Source organism: Pseudonaja textilis, chromosome 3 (genome assembly GCF_049901715.1).
Source record: "Pseudonaja textilis isolate UNSWEBS1 chromosome 3, rPseTex1.2, whole genome shotgun sequence".
In the NCBI taxonomy this organism is placed as follows: Eukaryota; Metazoa; Chordata; class Lepidosauria; order Squamata; family Elapidae; genus Pseudonaja; species Pseudonaja textilis.
Window position 1 is genome coordinate 11,064,804 of NC_141992.1, and position 24,640 is coordinate 11,089,443.

The window sequence follows — 24,640 nt, forward strand, 5'->3', positions numbered from 1 at the left end:
ATTTGCAAGTTGTTGTTTAACCCTTTTGATTGAAAACTTTTTTTAAAAAAAACCCAAAAGCTGAAAACAGTTAAACATTTACATGTTTATTTATAATTACAATTTACATGACTCCATAATGCGACCTCACCACAATGTGTCACTCTGCGATGAAGGCCTACAAAAGAAACTAAAGCTTTACACCAACTTAATGCAAGACCTAGGGGAAGCCATGGAAATGGGGGGGGGGGGCGGGGGGAGGAGGAGATATGGCCTCCACTATGGAAGCCTTTTCAACGGAATATTTCTACAAGATAACAAAAGTGGCACAAACCTATTACTAAAGGCTTTTACCCATTTCCATGCAAGTGTATAATCCCTGTGTGCTCATATCCTCCACAACTATTTTAAAAACACACAAAAAAAACCCAAACTATTTATAAAGTTGGGGGACATTAAGAGCAATTGAATTTTATCGAATGCACCCAAGCTTCCTTTAGAAGTTGCATCTCGCATTTTGAGACAACATGAAGCTCGGAACTTTTCCCCCCTTTTAAATCAGAAGAGATAAAAAAGATCTCTCAAGATTTGCTGAAAGGGCATGATGTGTAAGTTTTAAGCCGCCTCCGCCTACAGAAAATTTGCAGTGGTGTAGAACGGCTCGTCATTAGAAAATCGACAACGGCATTCATCCCAGATCAGTTTTGAGATACTAATTCTTCTGAGGGGTGACCAGCACTCCAAGCGAACTCTGCAGTGTGTAAAACTCTCCAGAGAAAAGATTTCTCAAGCGGCAAGTCAGAATTACAGATAACATGGTCAGCAACAAATCCCATCACTACATCACACGCACAACATGTTTGCACTAGAATTGGTTTCTAGACATCAAAACAATCTGCTCCAAAGGGGGTGGCAGGGTGGGGAAAGGAAGGAAGGTGAAGAGAAAAGCACAGAAGTCAGAAGAAAAAGGACACCAGCAGACCTGTCCGTTCTCCAAATTTAAATTGCTGGTTTCATTTTTTTTTAAGAGTTCAGAACTGCATCGCTTTCTTTAGGAATAGAACAAGTGCTCCTCCCTTGTGTTCAACTACAACAGCGGCTAGAACTTAAGCAGCAGCACAGGTTCCTTGCAGCTAGAACTTAAGCAGCAGCACTACTTGCAAAAGACCCTCACCCCCAAAAAGAGAAAAATTGGGGAGGAAAAAAAAAAAACCTTGAACCAGAGTGCACTCCTGTTGAAGCAATCCCAGTGCTCCCATCTGCTGTGACAGACTAGCAATAATCCCATTGTAATTCAGGCTTGGGAAAGTAAACGTTTCATTCACCCATTTTTAAGTGCAGCAGTTTGTATTGTTCCCTCCTTCCTATGTACAAGACTTCATAGCGATGTGGCCGAAAGCTATAAAATAAAACAGAGACATGGTTTGTTTTTTTCCCCCAAGTACACAATACATTTATTAAATTTGTTTGCTGCCCATCTCACTGCCAGTTGACTCTTTTTATCTATTTACCTTGCTTTGCTAGATGCTCGTTTTCTTCAAAAGAATAAAAAAGGGGTGGAGGCCTAAGGGACACGGCAAACCTTTTCACAAGTAAAAACAGGAGAATTTGAGGGCGTTGGGTGGTTATGATTCCCAGACTTGTCTGAAAGGGTATATATAGGGCAGGAGTGTCAAACTGGATGTCTTCGAGGGCCAGATCAGCATTGTAGTTCTCCCCTGTGGGCTGGCGGTGGGGGTTGGGGGGGAGGGGATGGATGCCTCCTGCAGTACCCTACCAGCCAAAATGGGGCATGGGGGGGGTGTCTGGTGTGGCCCCCTTGCGCCTTGTTTTCGCCCTCCATGGCTCCTACAGCACTCCTGCCGGCCGAAAGCAGGCTGCATGGCCCATTTTTCAGCTGGCAGACTGCTGCAGGAGGCCATGGAGAGGGAAAACAAGGCGCGGGAGGGCTGCTCGTGGTCCATTTTAGCTGCCAGAGGCACTGTGGGCCAGTGACTTGATTTTTCCAGGCCCTGCAGGCCGGATCCGCAGGCCTTAAGTTTGGTATAGGGTCTGGTCTCTTGCTTCAGTGGGGTGGGGGTGGGGGTTGCAAGTAAGATCTGGTTTTAAAGATCTAACGGCCACCCTCACTCCTGGTCCTGTGATTGCATTTTGGGTGCCTTTGCAGCAGCATCCTATGTCAACAGTGCAACAGTGATTTATGACATTTCCACTCAAACCTGGCATTTACTTTTGGCATAAAATGTCCCGTAGTAAACAATGGTTCACTTAATGACAGTGACATTTGCTTAACAACCATGTATTCGCTTAACGATCATCACAAAACAAGTCATAAAATTGGGGTTAGTCACATGGATAATCCACTTAATGACCATCCAAAAATGTTAAAAGTGGTTCCATTACGGTCATAAATTGAGGATTACAAAACCCTTGAAAAATTCTGCCTTTGAGAAAAGCTCACACCACCATAAAAGCAAGTATTTCACTACTTTAAATGCCCCCAAACTGTCTAATTAGTTAATTTTGAGGGACATATGCATACTGCTTAATTTTCTTTATTTTCTTTATTCATCCCAGCTGCTGTAACAAAGGTGAACCTAAAATACTTTAGTTTTGTAACTTGCCTGCTGAATTCAAACTCTTCCAGTCCCAACTCTGGGAGTAGCCTGACTTCGCCGCACAGCTCCAGACCCCCTTCCACCACGAAATCCCCCACGAAAATTGCGGCCACGGAGAAATCGCCCAGAAACACCAAAGGTCTCTGTGTTCAGCTTCCGTTCTTCAGCCCACGTTGTACGCCGTGAACTAAAGAACAAAAGTAACCAGTTACAGTCAAGTTCTCTTTAACTTCCTGCTGTAAAACTCTTCTCTCAAGCAAAGACTAAAGTCATCGCATCATTTCCCACATAAAGACTCACAAAATATCCTATAAAATATGCTTTACGATTGTAAATTTTCCAAATCATATTGCTGTTGCTGAGATTTCCAAAACACATAAATTAAGTAATTCAGAAGGATGAATTAGGGGTAAACGGATTCAGTAACCAAGCAGCAGTATTTATGAGTTAAGTTTCTGCCAAGAATATGTTATATACATTTGACTTTTTTCTCTTCCCTCAAAATCTTAACTGAAGATAGAACTTGGCAAAAGTTAAGAAACAAGGATATCAAGAGCCCCAAAGAATAAAGTTTCCAAACATTTTAGACTCCCATCATACAAAAATGAGAGTAAGGCTCAAATCCAAGGATTTCTACAAAGTTTTTGGCTGATCAAGTTCTTTTGGTCTCAAATTTCTTCCTCATCCCCATCTATGACTGCTTACCAAACTGCAAGGTACTTTAGAGACTAAAAAAATGCTTTTAGGACTTTTCAAGCATGGCTTCAATAATCTGGGAGGAGCTGTAGGTAAAATCTACAATATAGTACAAAATTGAAAAAGGCATTCACTTGCAACTGAAAAAGGATCAAAGAGTGCAGATATAAGGACATTCATTTGTTAAAAAACAAATTTATGTTCAATATCAGGGTATAGAAGAGAATACCAGGCAAAAACAATATTAAACTGACAGAATTAGTGAGGAAGAAATAAAATAATAAAGCTGCTAGGGTTCTGTTACCTAGACTTTAGTTCTGATGAGATGTTATCAAAGAAAGATTTTGTTTTGTCATAATAGCAGTTGGGTCCCAGTAGATCTTCATCTGGATTGCCATCGCAGTTTTCAGCAGCCACAGTAGGCTCTCCCTTTTCTTCTCCGGTGTCAACTTTATCATCTGATGGGGGAAGTGGGAGAGAGAAGCAATAATTATTTTTAAATGTGCATATATAACAAGCTACACTGTTACTAGATTAAGCGTCTCCAAACTTGGGCAATTTTAAGACTTGTGGACTTTAACTCCAAGAATCCCACAGCCTGCATGGCTGGCTAATGAATTCTGGGAACTGAAGTCCACAAATACGGGCTGAGGAATTCTGGAAGTTGAAGTCCGTAAGTCTTAAAGTTGCCAAGTTTAGAGACCCCTGTACTGGATGTTTTCTTTCATCCACACCAAGGAGAGGGGACTGGAATACAAGAAACAGTCAAAATGCTAACCCTTGAAATTCAGTTTCTTTCTGAATTCTTTATCCAATTCTTCCCGGTTGAACTGTGCATTGGCGCTTTCAAAATCAAAGTCACCTTCAAACTTGATTGTATTCTCTTTCACGGCAGCTGGTCGATTCTGTCCTCTGGAACGATTCCTAGTTCTTCTATTTCCTAAACAGAAGATGTTACAATCTTCTAGTGAGAATTCATTTAATTTTAGACAAAACAAGGCTTGACCCCACATGCTCCTTGCTCAAGGCAATGCATGATGCTGTGTTGTTCAACATCATTTGAATTCCACAGAAGTGATGCCAGCAAGCTGGCTGATCTGGTATTCTCATTCTATTAATGCTTGACTGGCATGAATACCTAGAATTTGACAGAGATCGTCTTACAGTCAGCAGAAGATATCCATCAAATTGAAAACTTCAGGAAATTTTGCTTCCGAAACTTGTTTATACAGATAGTCCTCAACTTACAACCATACTTTTAGTGACCATTCAAAGTTAGAACAGCACTGAAAAAAGTGACTTATGACTGTTTTTCATGCTTACGGCTGTTGCAACATCCCCATGCTCATGTGATCACCTTTTGTGCCCTTAAGACAAGCAAAGTCAATGGGGAAGCCAGATTCGCATAACAACTGTGTTACTAACTTAACTGCAGTGATGCACTTAATGACTGCCGCAAGAAAGGTCATAAAATGAGGCAAAACTCAAAACTATCTTGCTTAACAGTGGAAATTTTGGGCTCAATTCTGGTCCTAAGTTGAGAACTACCTGTATTGCAATGTAGTGAAAAATAATTCTATTTAATTTAGAAATATTTTGCTTAACTTCTACTCTGTTGAACTTTACAGAAATAAGTTATTGCATTCTAATTCATTTTACATTTTGACTTAGATTTGAAACATTACTCATAGACCAGCACAGGCTTCTCATTTAATGATGCTAAAATCATATTACTCCATAAGACTGCAGGTCCTTGTGGACTATACTGATGTCCTTTTACTGTAATTCTTTTAGTTTTTCATGCATATTGAACTCTTTTCATGTTGAACTCTTTTACTTTTCAACTGAAGTAGGAGTATACTGAATTAATTAGGAGTAATTAATCTTGATTCTTCTATGAAAGGTTGCATTACAAAAGTAACGCAGAAGAGGGCAATTCAGTTGCTTTGAAAAATTAAATTAAATTACTTTGGACAATTTACAATCAGGTAACATACCTGATCTCCTCCTCTGGGGCCTTCTATTCTCATCATTCACCTGCCCTTGCGTTTGCACAGGTGTTGGGTCAACTATATCTAAGACAAAATAGGAAAACCTGTTCACTCCATATAGCCAAGATGCTGAAAGGCAACAGCAGATGGTAGTTCCAATTACTATTAATTTAAAATGCTGGCATAATGTCTGAAGGAAAAGATTTCAGTACCATTTGTCTTGTGATTCTGTGGAATCTGACGTGTGTTGCGTTGAATTGCTGGAGGAGCTTTGACTGCCTTTTTGGGATTCAGGCTGTTATCCAGCGGGCCAGTCTGAACAGCCTGCTCCACCATTGGACTTTTGCGCACTGAATGAACAGATGGAAAAGCAGCACCTGAGAGAAACCAAGCAACGTCAGTAACCCCTGCATTTATTTGGACCAAACTTGATTTGTGCTCAAGAGACCTTGGCTCCCCTCAATCCTGTCAAAAGATTTTGAAACCATCTTCTCCTGAAAGAGGCTTACTCTAGGAAGCATTAGTGATTGATTAAAAACACTGCACGGATGGAGATGCTATAAGGCAGAAATTCAATTTTCCTATAGTTCCCGAATAGTAGCAAATTTCAACAGGTTACTTGAAATAAATTTCACACTGCACGTATTTCACACCAAACCAGATCAGTTCTCAGATTTAGATGAAAATCACACCCTCTGAATCTTTGGGAAGAAAGTCTGAAAGCTAAGCTCTTTCACACAGAAATGTGAGTACTGACATAATTGAAAGATCTGGTTCACACATCACACCGAAGTTGAAGTGTGTTTTTTTGACTAAGTTACAATTGACTTGATAAGTGCCACATAAGTTATAAGTTTGATAAAACCAAACAAGTAATACTGCTCAGAATGACATATGAACGTATCCATATTTACAAAGGTTAACTGCTCGATTGTCAGGTGATTATGGATTCCTCACCATATTGACACAGGCAGCTAGTAGCAAAGCTCAAAGGTATAAAAGCATACCAATTTCAGACTTGTGGGATTTGCTAGCAGATTGGACCTATCCATCCAGCAGCATATCTACAAGTTAAAAGCAGCACATCTAAATATTCCATAATAATTTGGTTCAATGGAAAAACATAGCTTTTCCTAGGAGAGCACACATTCAAACTTTCACCAGAATTGGTGTGTTTCAGAAAATCTTTAACCTGATACCAGTTTATTTGAGCAAACAGTTTCTAATATAAATACCATAACAAGTCATTTGGAAGCCATTCCACTCAAACATGCAAATTTAGAATAGCTGTGAGAAATTTGTTATAAAAGAAAACTCAACAAAGCCTCCATGAGGAAAGAAACAAGCTTTCAGCCTATGTCTGTAAAAAAAATTAGGAGCTGAGCTCAGGAAGATATGAAAAGCCTTTGAGGGGGAAGAATGAACCAGTAAAGACTTAGAAAAATAGCTATAATAGTTCAGAGATTGTTTCTTGACTTGATCTATCTCAAGGAGTTGACAAGTCCTCTTGACAAGTATTAAGCTTTATATCTAGCATTGTTTTCTGGATATTTAACACTGACAACAGCATGAAGCAGTTGTGAAGGAAATAGAAGCACAGCAAGATCAAGGTTCCTGTTAAGGACACATGAAGCTTCTGTTTTGGAAGGAAAATAAAGCATGCAGATACATGGATTCCTGTAGCTCTTCAACTGCAGAATTCAATTAACTGAATATAAAACTCTTTCCTTTTGATTTATGATTTTATTCATCTTCTCTTTCCCATCAAATATTCCATTACTGTGATGCTGATTGAAGCATCAAATATGAGAAAATATATTATATATAAAATAGAATCATCCATAAACCTTGTTTGGATCCCATATATCTTAAAAAAAAGAACACTAACTGTATTTGAAATTAACTCACGGTAGGCAATCATACAGAGATACGCATTTCCACAGTAAGATAAAGTCCAAACACTTTGTAACCAAATAATTGAAAATTAGATCTGAACCATGAATTCCGATTTGTGTAGGTATATGCTTACAGGCACACATATTTTGTTACTGCTTGAAACAGTAAAATATATATTTATGCTTGTATTACATCAAAACTTCTTGAAATCTTTTCTAAGTGGCCCTGAAGGTGAAAAAATTTCTAGAGCTGCAAATTAACTTCTAAGATGCCAAGCTGACAAAATAGCATTACCCTTTCTGAATATGCAATGCAAGAAATTCAGAAAACTTCTATTACAACTTAAAAGCCACTCACACAGCTTCCCTCAGATATGATTCTGAGGAGATTTGCAACTTTTTTCTCCCTCTCTGTTTTAGACAATCCAAAATTCAAGAGGAAGGAAACGCCACCCCCACCAAGCATTAACCACGTTCAAGGCTATTCAAGAAAATGCACAAAAATGCATTTAGAAAGCATAGAAGAAAAAATATAATCACCTGACGAAAACAAAGAAGCACAACTCCCTGAAGAAAATCTTAACTCTAGAAACGTTCAAAATACTGAACCAAGAGACTGCTCCTTGTCCTCTCCTTCCCAACTTTTGGCTATCATTGCAGAACCCTGGCCTCACATGTTTTGCCACAGAATTCAAGCAAGAGCAACTGCAGGCCCATCAACTAGTCAGGATGCCGAATTCACCAGGCCAGAATTCATCTGGGGAAACAGTTTTACCAAATGTAAACTATTGTGTTCCAATGCCACTCAGGAATTCATAAGACATGCCCGTGTACAATGGGCTGCTTTGTCAATGCCCTATCTTCTACCAATATACTAAATATTATATTACAGGAATAATTTTCTCCCAGCTTTAATTTGTATTTTCCCCCCCTCTTCTCTTAGTTGCGCAGGAAGGATTTTTTTACAAAGCGGAATGCTTCCAAATCTGCAACAGCTCATTCTCCATGCTCCCAAATTTCCCTGGCTCCATTCTGCACTATCCCTTCAGTCTAGTTTTCATCTCCAGAATGTTAAATGAGTGGCTAAGAAGCAAGTACCTGTTCATCTCTACCCATTCTGATACCTGGAGAAGGTGCACCAAGGGTTTCAGAAACAAGACTACTGCGGTAATTCTAGCACATGTTACTCTGTTCAGGAAGAAGGTTTTTTTAAAAAACAACAACAAAGCTTTTGCAAACACCATGCAATTCTTCTAATACTTGGAATCCTCAAGCTGCTGTTACCCTTAGAAGACAGCAGATGTGGCTCTGATGACAAGTCAGGCTCTGAAACTGGCTGAGGAGATGAAGAAGTGCTAGGACTGGAAGCAGCTGCTGATGCTGGAGGGCTTACCAGCTTCTCTAGAAAGACAGACAAGGGAGGAGAAGAAAAAGCAAAGGAGGAGACTGGTGAGACACACGGCAGTACCGACATCCAGATGACTGAGGAGAGAAGGTTTAAGCAGCTAACATATTTTTAAAAGTTCTGAAACTGAAAAGAATTTGACCAGGGGACAAGACAGATCCTGTTAAGTTGCCCACCGTCAGATATACATTACACACCATGTGATAACTTTATGTGGAAATGCTTTAAATATGTGACAGAAATGAAGAAATGGACCAAAAAAAATAGTATGTAATTTAACACTGAATAATTTATTTTTCCTGAATGAATATGAGTAAGCTTTAATTTTTTCACTGCTCAGAATTTTACCTTGTGTATTTCCAAAAGGATATGTTAGTGTTCATGTAGAAACCGAGTCCAACATTCATCCACCCCCTACAAAACCCCCAAAGAGTAACTGCTCAGATGCACTGAAAAGAGGAAGGAATCTTAGTAAGCGTTCAACTGATATTCGTTCTTTGTACATTTTACTCACATATACCACCCAGTGAGCAGCCTATCTAAAAGTGGATTAGTTGAACAACCTTCACTTAATAACCTTGTTTAAAACCAGTTAAGTTTTTAATAAAACAACAAGCTTAACACTGGTTTTTGCCAAGTTATGCTTTCAACTTAGAAACAGCCCAAATTCAATGTATCTTTAGTCTAATTCTCACTCTGTGTATCAGTCGGTGCCAAGGTGGGATGTCTTCAGATTAGAAAGTTACATAATGAAATGTTTTCACACAATACTTTGATACAATTCCATCAATATTTATTTCTCCCTCAGAAGAATATTCTGAGGACATGTAGCCCAGCATTAAATATTGCAGCCCAGAGACTGATCATCTCAACGACAGGCAGGTCTTTGTTACTCACCTAAACCAAGAGATGCTGCGTATTGCTGTCCAATTAAAGAATTGGCGGCAAGCTGACCGTAGGATGACATCCCTCTGAAAGGACTATAAGGCACATGAGGTTGAAAAGAAGATGCAGATGCAGAGCTCAGAGACGACTGCAAAAAGTGAATGTGAGACAATTAGCAAACAGAAGAAAACAAATGGAAAAATTGTCATTAAATATATGCTTTAAGAAATGCAAAGATTAACACACATTATGCCACTGTTGGTTTAATCATGGTTTCTGAAGAAGCCAAAGTGGTCTGGCTGTTAAATGTGTTTAATATCACACTGGCAGGCAGCTTAACATCTGGTCGATAATTTTAAATCTGATGATGTTGTGAAAGGAACAGTATCACAAAAAAAAAAAAAAAAGGAAAATCCTTGTAACCATCAATTTACAAATCAAGTGAGGAAAGATTCATTCAGCTGTATATAACACAACCAATTTTCCACATCAAGCTGAAGATGAAAATCAAACAACTCTCCTCCAAATTATGTATTATCATTTTAATAAAGAGCCACAGTGGGGTAGTGTGAAGACATCGGGTTAGAAACTGGGAGACTGTGAATTCTAGTTTTGCTTTAGATAGGAAATCATCTGGAAGGTTCTAGGGCCAGACCTTCACTCTCAACTCTAGGAAGATGGCAATAGCAAACTACTTCCCCAAACCAAGAAAACTACAGGGACTCATCCAGGCAGCTATCAGGAGTCAAGATTGATTTGAAGGCACCCCAATGTACAAGCCAGCTGCTATAATCTTCACAAATTATAGCCATGAGAATAGATCTTCCTGCCTCACCATCTCCTTCAAAATCCAGTGCTATGTAATGCTAATGTTATTTTTGGGGGGAGGGACACTTTTTGCCCATTGATAGATTTACAAGATTTTAGTTTCTAATGTGTGCATTACTATTTGTCTGCTAAATCATCAATCCTCAATGTGTTTCATTTTTGGGTTCTAGGTTCTAATTTCTGAACACGAGTGTACTGGCCAAGCATTCAGAGATAGTGGTCAAATTTCTTTATAAAACTATGTGGTTCCATCACACTAGCCAGGCAGCAAATCAGGAAAAGCCTACATGCTATTAATTATTAATGTAACAATTTCCCCATTGTTGGAGAGAGAGAGGTGGTCTTAAGATTTGAAATAACAAACTTGATTGAATACAAATACATGTCTAGGATCAGTACTGCTATTATGTTTAGAACATGATCGGATGGATTTCACCTTACCTCCCATTTCAATTATCAATGTTTGCAAATGAGTACATCCTAAAACATGGCTAACAATAGTTAAACTAAAAGTGAAACACTTCACATTGACCATGGTCATAAAGCTTACTTAATATTGGCACCAATTGTACCCATTTTCTGGTTTCTTTCAATACATTAAACCATAAACTAATCAAATGGATTAGGGATCACAACATATTAAACTACAAATAAGAATCCAAGATGAATTACTAAGGTAGCATTCTTATGGAAATGTATTTTACTAGGTATTAAGCTGACCTCAATAAGCACTGTCTGTTAACAGTCATTATCTTTTAGATTTAAACAGCCACTGCAGTTTATTAACTATGGCTGGTTTATCATGGTGTGTAAACCAAGTAGTACCTGAAATTATTAACATATTAGAAACAACAGCAACTTAGTCAAATATTAGAGAAAACATTTGAAAAACCTTAAAACTCAAGAGGTATTTGTTTCCCATTTTCATTTATTTGCTTCTAAAAAAGGAAATTCCAATATACTGTACATCTGTATTCAAACTTGAATGTTCAGATTTTTTAAAATGGTTAGTGCTGTTTTTGCTTAAATAAGACTAGGGGTCTAACTAAACCAATTTGCAGAAATGGCTGTGTTGAAATATGCTCTAGTTACATCAGGTTTTTCAAGTAAAATCTTTACCAAGGGCTATTTTTTAAATGAGTTCAGACAGAAACCCAATTTCCATTAACAAATGACTCACTAACTGTTATAGTCAAGATACCTAAAATATTTCCCCATCAAGATCTGCCTAGTTGAAAATTCATTGGGAAAGGACCCCATTCATGCCTTCACAACTGGGAACATCCTTAGGAAATAGGTGAGATAATCAACCTTCCAAGGTCAATAAAATGAGGGCCCAGATTGTTGGGGGCAATATGCTGATTCTGTAAAGCACTGTGGAGTAGTATCCAAGTCTAAGCGCTATTGCTATAATCTTCCCAATCACACTCTAGTGTTTTGGAATAACAAGTTTTGTCATTTTTGTTTCTATTTCTGTTATCATTGTGCTACAGCGAATAAACAAGTCTTAATAAGATAATTAATCTACTGTGGTTAAGCTGTTTGTGTTTGTTTTCATTCTCTACGTCACTTACACTTCTATTGTTCTTGTCCTTGAGCACTACATTTAACAGAAAGCTATGATACCAATTTAATCCTAGAAAACATAACAAGCAATAATAGTCATTTTTACTGAATTAGAATTTATCAATAGGCCCAGTTGAATTTATATATTGCCTACTAAGGATGGTTTTTAACTGTTTGACATTCCCAAAGAGATACAAGAGAAACGTTTTTCCATTCCAGATGGAATTACTTACTTGGACAATAGCGGGATCTTGGGGCAGATTATGCTGCGCTTTCGGAGGCTCACATACAGTGATATCTTTAATGTCACTCCCTCGGAAAATGATATATTCATAAACTTCTTCCCTTGGAGGAGCAGGCCGGTCCGTGGGACGATCTTCGGTTCCAAATGAGCGCACTTTGAAGAAAGACTTCAATGTTAGTACTTGAACTCAATGGCTGTTTCACACCATCTTTATATCGTATCACCTTTTTGGCATATGCTTTGACCTATGCTATCAATTCTCAAAATGCGACTTAGTATTCACTGAAGAAAGTAATTGCAGCTCAGGGTTGAACTGTGTGGTCCTCTGTGCTCTCTGAGCTTGATGGTTTTCTTGCAGATGTTTCATTACCAAACTAGGTAACATCATCAGTGTAAGTTAGTATTTTTTAAAACCTTATACTGATCCGGCTACTGAGTGGTAAGGTGTTAGCACTTGTTAACCAGTATTAAAGGCTGCCTCTTACTTCCCTTTCCATTACACTATATTGTTGCTTTGGAACTCAGATAACTCATGTGAAGGGAAATTTATTAACTGACAATTTCTCAAGTTTTTCTAATGCAAAGAGTAATGGAAGAAACTTTTTTTCTCTTCCATGGATCCTCCCCCATCCATGAGGTGGGGCAAATTGTGGCCAAGTGACAGAACATCCTGGGTCTCCTGTTTAATGTTCTCTCCAAGAAGCTTATCCAGTACTTATGCTGATAGAATATGATCTATTGTTAAGCCGTATTTTGAGAGTATTCATTAAATGACTAAAGATAGTCCTTGACTTACAGTCACAATGAGTCCAGTGTTTTTGATGCTAAGTGAGACATTTGTTAAGTGAATTTTGCCCCTTTTTATGACCTTTCTTGTTACACATTACATGAATCACTGCAGTTGTTAACAATACAGTTAAGTGAATCTAGCTTCCTCATTGACTTTGCTTGTCAACAAGTAACACTGCAAGCATCATAAATATGAACCAGTTGCTAAGCATCTGAGTTTTGATTACGTGACTATAGGGATGATACAACGGTTGTGTGAAAAATGGTCATAAGTCACTTTTTTCAGTGCCACTGTTACTCTGAATGGTCATTTAATCAACTGTTGTATGTCAAGGACTATCTGTACAATTATGGTCTTACATTAAGCAATCTAAAGGCAGGATCTATCCAATATGTTTCAGCATTAGGCAGAGACATGACATTTTCCAAAGGCTTTACATTACTGTTTTCTTCCTGAACAATAAATATTTTTTTATACTGTCATCTTTTTAAAAATGAACTGGCTGGAAATACTTATTAAAAATACTACAAAAAAGTATTAAATAAGGATGCAACAACACTGTTTTAATATAAGCAGCAATGCTGTTTTGTATGAATGGTCCAGAAATTAAAACATATCAAGTTTCTCTTATGTTTTAAATAAATAGGTTACTCAAAATTATACTTGAATATTTGTTTTTCACTAACATTACTCATTTGCAGAAATGAAACCATATAATTTGGGGCTGAAGAAAGAAGTAAACCAAATATTGATGTAATTACTCCCTCAGTTTTCTTTAAATCATGCCTATCCACCCCAGCAGAATGGAGCAATTAGCTTGATACCGAGAGAAATAAAAAAATGTTTATTCAATATGAAGCAAAAAAAAGCTGGTATTTTTTAAGACAGTAATTCTCAATCCAAAGACGTGTGTAGTTTTCAATGAGAGAGGAAGGATTAACATGACATTTGGACAGAAAGATCAAGGAATTGTTCCACACATTCTGCCTATTAATAGGTTTCACTTTTTGGAGGACAGAAATTACATGTGCATTAGGCTGAACCGAATCAAATTAGCAGAACTTCATTTTCCTGGCAGGAGATTCCTTTGTTTTCACTGTAACAACTGACAAGCTTCCTCATTCATCCACATTTGTTGTTGCCAGATTAAAGCTAGAGGTCTAGTTATATGTTCAAGATATGCCTCAGTACCAGCTAACAACTGTACAATTCTTCAGATGTAGCCAATTTTTTAAAAAGCGGTACCTCTTTTATTTCCTTCCTAAGCATAATCATAGCATACGAGCTCTCAATTTAAGACAATTAAGCCTAGAAATTTAGTCAAATTGTTGTGATAATTAAGCGAGACATTCATGTGACAGACTCACTTAACAACTATAACCCCAGTTCTCACTATTGTGGTTGTTAAGCAACTGCGCAGGGGTGCCTCAGTGTGGGGGAGGCCTTAGAAGGCCCAGCACAAAGAAACCTGTCATGGCTTGAGAGGCACATGGCACATGGGCCTCCTATTCCCAAGTCCCTAGAGATGTGTGGGTTTTCTCCTTGCCCCACCCTGCCAGGGTCTCTGCTGCTGCTGCCAGATGTGCCCAGCTGATGTGAGGCTCAGATAGAAAGCTAGCGAAGGCAATCTTCCTCAGAGGCAAATCTTTCTCGAGGCTGACCAGGAATAGGAAGTTGGCCAGCAAAATGATGGTACAGGTGAAGTGGGGCAGGAAGAAGGCCCAGGCCTCTTGGGACTATCAGGGCAAGAAAGAGTCTTGCACACCAATGACCCTAGATCAGGGTTCCCCAACACGCACGGGTCTCTGGATTGGCACTGCTCCACGGCATGCCAAAAACAGGGCCGTGCAAACAAGAAAGCCCCATCCACGGGATGCAGGCAGCACCCGAAACTACGCCCCCTCTGGTCCATGGAAAAACCTCTCTTCACAGAACCAGTCCCCGGTACCCCAAAGGTTGGGGGCCACTGCCCTAGATGACTGATGCCTTCCAGCCCACAATTGGAAGGAGTTGCAGAACTCCCAAAGTTGCAAGAGCATGCATGCTGCCAAACGTTCTCATTTTAATCATGTGACTGGGGACAGTGCAACATTTGGAATTTTGGGCAGCGGCCGTAAGTCCCTTTGTTCACCTCATCCTAAATTAGAACGGTCACTGAATGAACACTTTTCATTCCAAGTCAAGGACACATTATTGCTCTCATAATATGCTATTGCCTCTTCTATTAGGAAGAATGACATCATGGGTACTCCACCTTTACTTGTTGAAGGCAGGTGGGAACATATTTATCACACCCAGGACAGACCAAGAAAAACATTAGTATCTCAACAGATTCCATCAGAGGAAAGTTATGATACTTTCCCAAAGTGACGCAAGAAGACTGGGAAAGATTTTTACATTAGAGCAGTGAATAAAGTACAATATTTAATTGAAGAGATTTAAATTTGAAGACGCTCTAAATCTAATAAGGTTACCGAATAATCAATCAGCATTTTTGATCTGGTTAGATCTAGATATTAAAAGGCAAAATATTACCAACTGGCAATTTTTAACGGCTCTGCGCACAACTCAGTGTTTCACCATTAGTAATTAAATCAGTCCAATGATTTCACCTGAAAAGTAGTTTTCCTTCATTTTAAAGGATTCAGCCATTAAAGTTAATGAAATCCTGAAGCAGATATAACTTCATTTTCAGGATTCTGCAGAAGCTTGAAAATGACAATCTGCTTTAATAAATTGGTCTGCAGCATTCATTTATATAGCTGCTCATCTGAAATATGTGATATGGAGCTAATACTAAAAACTCATTCATATACAAAAAAAAACCCCACATAAAATTCGTAGCAGCCAAAAGAAAATTATAAAAATATATGGTACCACAACAGGAAATGGGCACCATCGCTCATTCAGAACCCCAGGCTACTGCACAGAACCAAGACTTCAGGGTCTTGCAGGTCTGGGACCAATATAATATCTTGAGGGATGATAGTCTAGAGAGCAGGCACCCCTGCAAAAACGACTCCTCTTGAGTCCCAGCTGACACTACTAAGGAGATGGGACCCACAGCATGCTCCAACTGCTGGACAGGATCAGACAACAGAAAAAAACAGGGAGAGGTGATCTCATAAATAATCCAGCCCAATAGCAACAGTACTTAAGACTTATAAACTGCTTCATAATGCTACAGCCCTCTCTATGTGGTTTACAGAGTCAGCATATTGCCCCCAACTATCTGGATCCTCATTTTACTGACCTCAGAAAGATAGAAGGCTCAGTCAACCTTTCGTCAGTGGGAACTGAACTAGCAGCCAGCAGAGTTAGCCTGTAATATTGCATTCTAACCACTGCGCCACCAGGGCTCTTAAAGCCCAAGCCATCTTGAATTGCATCCAGAAGCATATCTGTAACCAATGCAGTTTTGCACAGCAGTGATGTCACATGTGCCAAATAATAAAAAGACTTTTGATTTTGGTGCACATTCTGCACCAGATTAAGCCCTATACAGAATGTATTCTAACCCTCCAATTGGAGGGTCATTAGGACATGACTTACTGAGCAGGCTTCCTGGTCCAGGAAGGGGTGCAACCTACAACACAATCCAAAGCTGCGCAAAGATCTCTTAAGCATGGCTGTCTCTTGCTCCTTTGTTAGGAGCTAAGTATTCAAGAGGATCTGCAGGTTACACACTGGTTCTGGGGCAGTGCAACAACCATTCAGAACCAAAATGGAAAGTCCCAGAGTGCAGAGGGCCCCAAAACCCCAAAGTCACTCTGTCTTATTTTTGCAGGAGATCTAAATTACAATATCCTTTATTAAAAAGTGCATAACTTTTTTTTGGCTTTTATGAAAATATAGAATCAGAACCGCCATCACCACCACCCCTTTCTAGAAATAAAGATTAATTTCAAGAGCTGAAGAAGCTTCTTGGGTGAGAAGAGAAACTTCAAATAAAGTTTCAAAGAAAACAAGAAAGTCCATTTGCCTCTTGAAAAAAGCACCTTTGGGACAACCATAGCCTGGATGACTGAGAATCTCCATAGTTGATTAATTTTAAACTTCATTTAAGAACACAACATTTAAATGGACCAATCCTGTTGCTGCAGGTTCTACTTTTAAAGTTCCTTCAGGATCAAAAAGTACATTGTTAAAGCAATCAAAGTTAAATGAGGATTTACAAACAGATTTCAGCATTCTTCAGCAACTATACAGTATTTTATTTTTTCACACTCCTTTCCTTGAGGGAGGAAGAGTTACAAATCAATTTTTAGGTCCTGTGAGGAATAGGGGCTTCCAGTGGCACCAGCACTATTTGGCCACTAGAGGACTTTGCAGCATTCAGCACCAAATCCATGTTTATTTTCCCCAAAAAACCCAGGTAGATTTACAGTCCTACAGAATTCTTGTTTAGCTAATGTGATTCTGGAATCTTTGAAGTGGTGCTAGTCTATCACATGCAGAAGAAATAATGGGTCAGTTTCTAAAGATAAGAGGAGCCTGTTCCTGCCATTTCAAAAGACGTTATGCCCTCTTCTGTTACCACACTGCGTTTCTCAGTACACATACTCCTCGACCTACAACTATTCATTTAGACAATGTTCAGAGTTATGAAGGCACTGAAAAAAGTAATGTACAAGCATTGCAGCATCCCCACAGTAAGCAAAACTGGGGAACAATAGTTGCAGCAGCCTGGGGTCATGTCATGGTCATATGAAACCCAGACAGTTTCCAACAAGCAAAGTCAATGGGGAAAGACAGGTTAGCTTAACAACCACATGATTCACCTAACAACCGTGTCAAAAAAAAATGGTAAAATCAGTTGTAACTCACTTAACAACCTCCTTGCTTAGCAACATAAATTCTGGTCCCAACGGTGGTTGTAAGTTGACGGTTACCTCTATCTGAATTTGCTTTCTTCTTTTACATATCTAAGTTTTGCTTCTCACACATTATAAATCTTTAGAAAATATTAATGGAAAGGGACTAACTGGCTTTTTTTCTCCAAGAAAAACTTTTCAAGAACTTTTCTTAATTAAACAGAAGAATTGTTTATTCTTTGGTTAAGGATTTTTTTTTTATTTTCACCATTTTGTAACAGAATCAACATCAGCTTCGTTGGGTGAAGCTTCTTTAACAGTATATAAAATGCCTCTCTACCTGGAATGGATTCTAAGGCACAGATTTTTTTTCCCCTCTTCATTTTTAGCTTGCTTTTATAACACTTCATTTTGGAGTTATTTAGTGTTCAAATATTATTAGACTGCATTGAAGATCCCAAACATTCTCTGTAGTTTAAAAAGTGCCTTTTCCCCATTTGCAAGATATACAGGAAGCTGGGAATAATTTGCAAATTTCAGCCACTTCCTAAAAGGATTTGACTTTCTGCATTACTGGAAGCCAATGCCTATGACAGAAACAACACTTGTAAAGCTTTGCTAGCTTTAGCCTTGCCAAAACTTCACTTAAAAAGAGCTTTGCTTCAAACTGACCTTGGTCCTCAGGGGCTGGTAATTCCTTCCATTTTAAAAACTCAGCAGTGATCATACCAGGGCTTTTCAACCTTGGCAGCTTTAAGATGTGTGGAGTTCAATTCCCAGAATTCACCAGCCAGAAATCCACATGCCTTACAAGTTTGCCAAGGTTGAGAAACACTGGATCATATAGGATTGATAATACTGATTCATTCTGATATGATATAGATAGCTGAGTTCTGGCATAAGTTACTATCTACATTGGTTCCAAAGGATGGCTGACTTCTTCATGATTCCCACCTCTATTTTAATCCAGTTGCCATCTTATCCGAATATGGGGTAAGTCCCTCTTCGTTCATCAATCTAGGATACTAACCAGCTGCCAGCAATTGGTGGATGTAGGCAAACATGCAATTAGTACCTCCAATCCCAAAGACATTTATGATTTATTTAAAAACTTTGGCACTCTAGATGACCATTCAATTCACTTCTATGGACAGGCAGCTTCTGGCCACATCATAGTCTAAATGATTTCACTATTTTGAAATCACAAGTTCCAACAGGCAGTATGCAAAACTGCTAGCAACTCTTTCCTACAAGACTTCTGGAATTTAGGTATGAAACTTTGTAAATAAATAGTCTAGTGCATTACAGTTAAGGATTAAAAATCCTAAACAACTATTTCATCAATTCTTTTCTGCTGGTATTTTAAATGGTGTCATCTCACAGACATTAATAACTCCAGGAATCTGGGTCAAATCAATGCTGTCAGCCATTATATAAATTTGCCACAATTTTGAAAGCTAAGAAAATGAGAGCCTTTCACAATTTAGGACAGTGCCCTGCATCCTGAGGCTATGGACTGGTACCAAACCATGGCCTGTTAGGAACCAGGCCGCACAAATGGCAGGTGAGCAAGTGAAGCTTCCTCTGTGCATGCACATGATAACTCTAGGTTGTATGCGAACCCATCCCCGCTCCTAGTCCATGAAAATATTGTCTTTCATAAAACTGGCCCCTAGTGAGAGAAAGGTTGGGGACCGCTGATTTAGGGGACTCATTTCTTCTGCAATAGCTTGTGCTTGATTGGGTAACCAACTAAGTTTCTCAACTTTCTCCCTGATTATGTAACATTATTAGCATTATGTTCTACCAACCTGTCCATGACCAGAACAACATTTAGCTAAGCCAGGCTGCGTTTTGATGTAGTAGTTAAGGTGTTGGTATAGAAACCAGTAGATTATGAGTTCTCTCCCACCTTCACATTAAAACCAGTTGGGTGACTTTAGGCTAGTCACTCTCTCAGCCCAACCCACCTCACAGGATTGTTGTGAGGAAAAAAGGAGAATAATGTCGCTGTCCTCAATTACATTAAGAAACAAGATATTCCGACAACAGCACCCACAGACAATTCTTGCTCTGTCTCTGCAGAAAAAGCTAATTCAAAATCCTTGCTGCTCTCTAAGCGTTCAGTCTATGCTTTCTTCAACTTAGTCTTTGTAGTCTCTAAATCTGTTTCTGCCTTTCCTATAACCATGCTATATTTCTCTCCCTTTATTTTGGAAATCTTTCAAAAGTGCATTTTAAATCTGTTACACTGCTCCCACCCCAAATCTCCCCCAACTTTTATACTATTCATTCATCATCCATTTATTTACACCAAAGACCATACACCTTGAAAAGGATTTTCTTGCTTGTGTAGTCTTATTTTAATGCAATATTCAAAAATACTTTCTTTCGTTGGAGGCCCTGGTGATTTAATTCTGAATTTGTTATAGACACACACTTTTTCATGGGCCCTTTTTTCCATTTTAATTTTTCCCCTCTAACATAACTGATGAGGGAATGCCATGGTTCCTTCTGAACCAAGTCAGGTCACCTTAGCCTTTCCTCACTGGAAAAAAAGAAAACCAGTATTACTTCAAAAAAATGCTTCATAGCTCCAGGTAACTCCACCCAAACAGCAAAGCTACCAAGTGTAAGGCTTCACAACTCTGGTTATTTTTTTCTAGTGGCAAAATGACAAACATTCTAGAATGCTATAAATATTTCCACCCTGTACATCACAGTTAAAAAACGTTCTCCACCTCTCTCCCAATTTACACCCTGTAGCTAATTGTTAAAGCTAGAGCTGCTAAAAATCATACATTCTCAGAGTTAGAAGAAAATCTACTTCTGGGTATAATCTGGAGTTTTCGGAAAGACCTTTTGCCTTAACCGATCAAAGGGAGAAACTGAGCATTGTTCCTTAGGCATAAAAAAAAATTCTTCCAGAATATGGCATTAAGAAACTCAACCACCAAAGGGAGGCAGAACAGCAAATTGGGGACAGAGAGTAAAGTTGAGGAAAGCCACACATTACTCAAACACACCCAACATAAATCAAGCAAATAATCCATATCTTTGCCATGATGAATGCTACTCAGTAAAGTTTAAAACTGATTTGAAAACAATCAAAGGACAGGAAAGAAGGCACCCATTCTCTGGAGGATTTAATAAAAGAATACTCTCAAAAGTTCTGATTTTTCACATAGATTTTAGAGCTAAAAAACATTCTAACAAATTTAGCATTATAGTTCTAGCAATCCACACTATTAACAAAGTGATTCCCATTTTTTCCAAAATGACTAGATGTATCAGCAGCACAGCAAAGACAGAACAAGTTGATCAAGTGTTTTCAACATGACTACCCACTCTGCTTACATGTACAAGTATGCATTAATCAGTACTTGAATTTGCATATATTCTCCACAAAACTTTACTAAATATACTCAGGAGCAGTTTAAATTTTAAATCGCCTTCTTATTCTAATCCACAAAATAATAAAACTGGCTCAAAATGGAAAGCCAAACTACAAAGTGCTGGATCTCTTATCCTGCATCTGCTTGTATGGGACTTCAGTGCTATATTGTGTCTTTGTACTGCAATCTTAAGAGAAGTGTCATTTCAACTCTAGTTTTGCTTACTTCATTGGGCAATAATATTGTGGAAAACTTCAATTTTAATTTACAGGTTTCTATTAAAATCATTCAAAGCTTTTTCAGTTCTCTCGATTTTCTTTCAAGTGGGAGGGGAGGGAGCTGAATAAAACAGAACAGTCACCGCTGTTTAGCTAACTTCATGAGGCCCATAAACAGAGCAAATGGATAAATGGCCAACTACTACTTTTGGGAGAGGCAGTTATGCTAATAACAATGGAACAGGGGCTGGCAATAGACACAGACTACCTTGTTTTCCAGAATAAAAATGCATGTTATATAATATCTTCCTAGAATACGTTAAAACATTTTAGAAGGATGAAACTCTTGCACAAAGCACAACTCGACTCTTTGGTTTCAGTTAATGACATTTTCACCCTTTCAGAGTGCCCTTCCCTGCCCATTTTTAAGAGTCAGGATGGGGAAAATTATTTCTATTTAATCTCAACATTTCATATGTACAGAGTACATGCTTTAGAAAAATATTACCATGCAATAAATTTCCACATGAATTGTACAGAGTGACTTTTTCCCCCTCGGGTATAATCATACAAAATACATCTTTTCCCAAAACATTTTATATCTTCATTTCTCAGTGGCATAAAACAGGCAGTATCAGACACACTATATTTGGTTTTTATAAACCACCAATCCACGTAAGTGTGAGTATTGTGCCACATACGCTTTCCAGGGACAATTTTATTTCAACTCTGAAACTGCCATGCCTAAACAGCATTATAGTCATTTAGTGTGGAACATCCATACTTTTTTCTTTTGGAAATAGAAACCTATGTAAACACACTGAATGGAAATTTTTCCAACACCACAATTGCTTTTACCGAAGGCAAACAATGTGAGGGTCCAATGTGCTTATGAGACTTGGAAATAGCAAAGTTAAAGAACTGCTCACACAACTTGCTTGCCACAAAATTACTAACAAAGCAACACACCTGCTTACACTTGCATGACAGATCGAACCTTAAACTATTCAGAACCAGATCCATATATATTACCAAAGGCTAAAAAAAACCATGACTGGCCCTTGGAAATCGCCAGCAGCTTTTACTACACAGATCCCAAAAGAATCCCTTGGGCACGAAGAGGCCACGCAAACTGGAAACTCAGCAGACTGAAGCAATTCCTCCCCCACTCCTCAGAACCCAGAGTAGAGTAAAAAGAAGGGGGGAGGCACCTCCTCAACCTCTGTCCTGACCATCTAGAACTTTTGAAACTGGAATCAAGAAGCAGGTTGCATGCAGCAGGGTGGCAGTGATGGGAGTTTTCCATATTCACAACAACAATCAGCTTTAGAAGGATGCAAATTGCTCTTTGTGCCTGACAAAAGCCCCCTCCCCAGATTTAAACTACCTTCTCCTTTTCCAGCACCAACATCTCCTTTATGACTCAACTGGCTCCTCCAGCTCTGGAAGGTCTTAAAAAAACAAAAGGAGCCCCAGAGGAAAAACCTGCAGACTACTGCAACCAGGAGCATTGCTCAGGTGGACTTGAGGGCACAGATAAACCTTCCAAGTGGCTTCAAAGGATGCAAATGACGATGTTAATGACCCCCTAACCCTACCCTGCCAGAGCTAAGGAAGCTTCTTGGAGAAGCGAAACGTCTTCCAAAAGAAACACAAAATAGTCCAGTAGCCTCCTGGAAAAAAAGAAAAAGAAAAGCACCTTTGCGACCACGGGAAGGGACTCCCTTCACCCACACTGCCCCCCCCCAACCCAGGGTCTAATTCCCCCCCCCGGGGTCTTTACCTCCTTTGCAAACTCTGCCCACCCCCCACCCCCTTGCAGGCCTGCGGCGCGCGTCCCCTTTAAAGGGATGCGGGAGCCCAGAGTCCGCTGGCGCTCCACGCTCTCCTCCTCCCCCCCCCGCACCTTTTGCAACCCAGCTGCGGCCCTCCCGCCTCGGAGCCCCAACAACAACAAGCTGCGCTCGCGTGTCCCTCCCTCCCTCCCTCTTCCCCCCTCAACCCCTCCGGGGCAAGGGGGGCGGTGAAGAGAAGAAAGAGCCGCGTGAGGGAAGCGAAGCCAAATCCCGCAGCACCGCCGCCGCCGTCGTCCTGCGCCATCGGCTTTCGCGCCCCCCATCCAAGCCTCTCGGGAGCAACCGGACCCAGGCGGCGGCGCCCCACAGGGTTGTGGGTTTGTGCGCGGGGGGCGCGACGGCAGAAGGCTGAGGAAAAGGCATCCCGATTCGTTGCCCCCCAGCCTCCAAACGTCCTCATTTCCCTCAGGCGCGCCCCGCCGGTGCTACTCCGCCGCGCCCCCCCCCCTCCCTCCCTCTTTCCACTTCCCCACTCCGGCCCTACCCTTGGCGAGGGCGACGGTGGAGTTGTCGGTGTCGATGGTGTAGAGGATGCCCTCATAGCGAATCTGCGCCTTGGAGATGAGGCTTATCTTGCTCCCGATATACGGCGTGCCGGAGCTCATGGCGTCGGCGGAGAGGGAGGCCGTCGGCCGAGCAGGCTGCGGTGGGATGGGGTGAGGGGGGAAGTGGGAAGGCCTCGAAAGGCGGCCCCGACGCAGCCCGGCGGCCGGGCCTGACGAGCTGGGACCGCTGAGGGGCAGCGGCGGTGGGAGGGAGGGGGAGAGAGAGAGAGAGGGAGTGCCGCAGAAGAAGACCCAGAGAAGGCCCTTGCAGACCAAGGCGTCGTCGTCGTCGTCGTCTCCTCCTCCTCCTCCGTCGCACCCCCCAACCCCCCCGCAGCTGACGGGCTGTCTCGGCGGCACGCGCGCCCTGCCGGGAGAGAAAGGCAACCCCACCACCGCTCGCGCCTCTGCAGCGGACTGAGAAAGAAACCCCCTGCCGGCTGCTCCTTTTATAGTCCGCGAGCAGAGTTGGGGAGGAGAGGACGGCGGCGGGGAGCGGGGGCGCTAAAATGGAAGAGCCGGCGGGAGGCAGAGAAAGGAGCCAAGAGGAGACGGCGGCGGAGCGGGGGGAGGCGGGGGGCGGGGAGAGAAGGGAGGGACCAGGAGGAGGAGGGCGGGGCCACGCAGGCGCCACGGACTCTGCGCGCGCGCGCGCCGGGCGGCTGGCGAGCGGCGCGGGAGGAGAAAGGGGCGGGGAGAAGCAGGTAGGCGGGCTTGTTGGGGAGGGGAGGGAGCGGAGAGGTCACGTGACGGCCCAGCCGCTGCCGTTGCAACGTGGGAGTGCGCGGGGGGCTTGACTGAGGGAAAAAAAATCTCCCCGGTGATGTTTGGAGCGCGGGAACCCGGTTGCTGAACTACCGAGTCTCTCCGAACCCAGTTTTTTTTTTTTGTTCGTACCCCTAAAAAAAGAAGCGT

General features: G+C 40.7%; 1 protein-coding gene across 4 annotated transcripts; it reads right to left on the minus strand.

The window, feature by feature from the left end:
• Positions 1 to 70: 70 nt before the first annotated feature.
• LSM14B (LSM family member 14B) lies at positions 71 to 24,318 on the minus strand. Of its 4 annotated transcripts, XM_087928925.1 has the most exons (10): positions 23,665 to 24,318; positions 12,097 to 12,260; positions 9,482 to 9,617; positions 8,464 to 8,580; positions 5,497 to 5,661; positions 5,291 to 5,368; positions 4,072 to 4,233; positions 3,598 to 3,751; positions 2,604 to 2,784; positions 71 to 1,378 (listed from the first exon to the last, which is right to left on the minus strand). In XM_087928925.1, the coding sequence occupies exons 1-9, from the start codon at positions 23,783 to 23,785 to the stop codon at positions 2,613 to 2,615; spliced, it is 1,269 nt and encodes a 422-aa protein (XP_087785051.1). In that variant the 5' UTR covers positions 23,786 to 24,318; the 3' UTR covers positions 71 to 1,378; positions 2,604 to 2,612. The 4 variants fall into 4 exon arrangements, with proteins under 4 accessions (XP_087785051.1, XP_087785053.1, XP_087785052.1 ...); XM_087928927.1 differs by lacking the exon at positions 8,464 to 8,580 and having other exon boundaries at positions 23,665 to 24,299; XM_087928926.1 differs by lacking the exon at positions 5,291 to 5,368 and having other exon boundaries at positions 23,665 to 24,299.
• Positions 24,319 to 24,640: the final 322 nt, after the last annotated feature.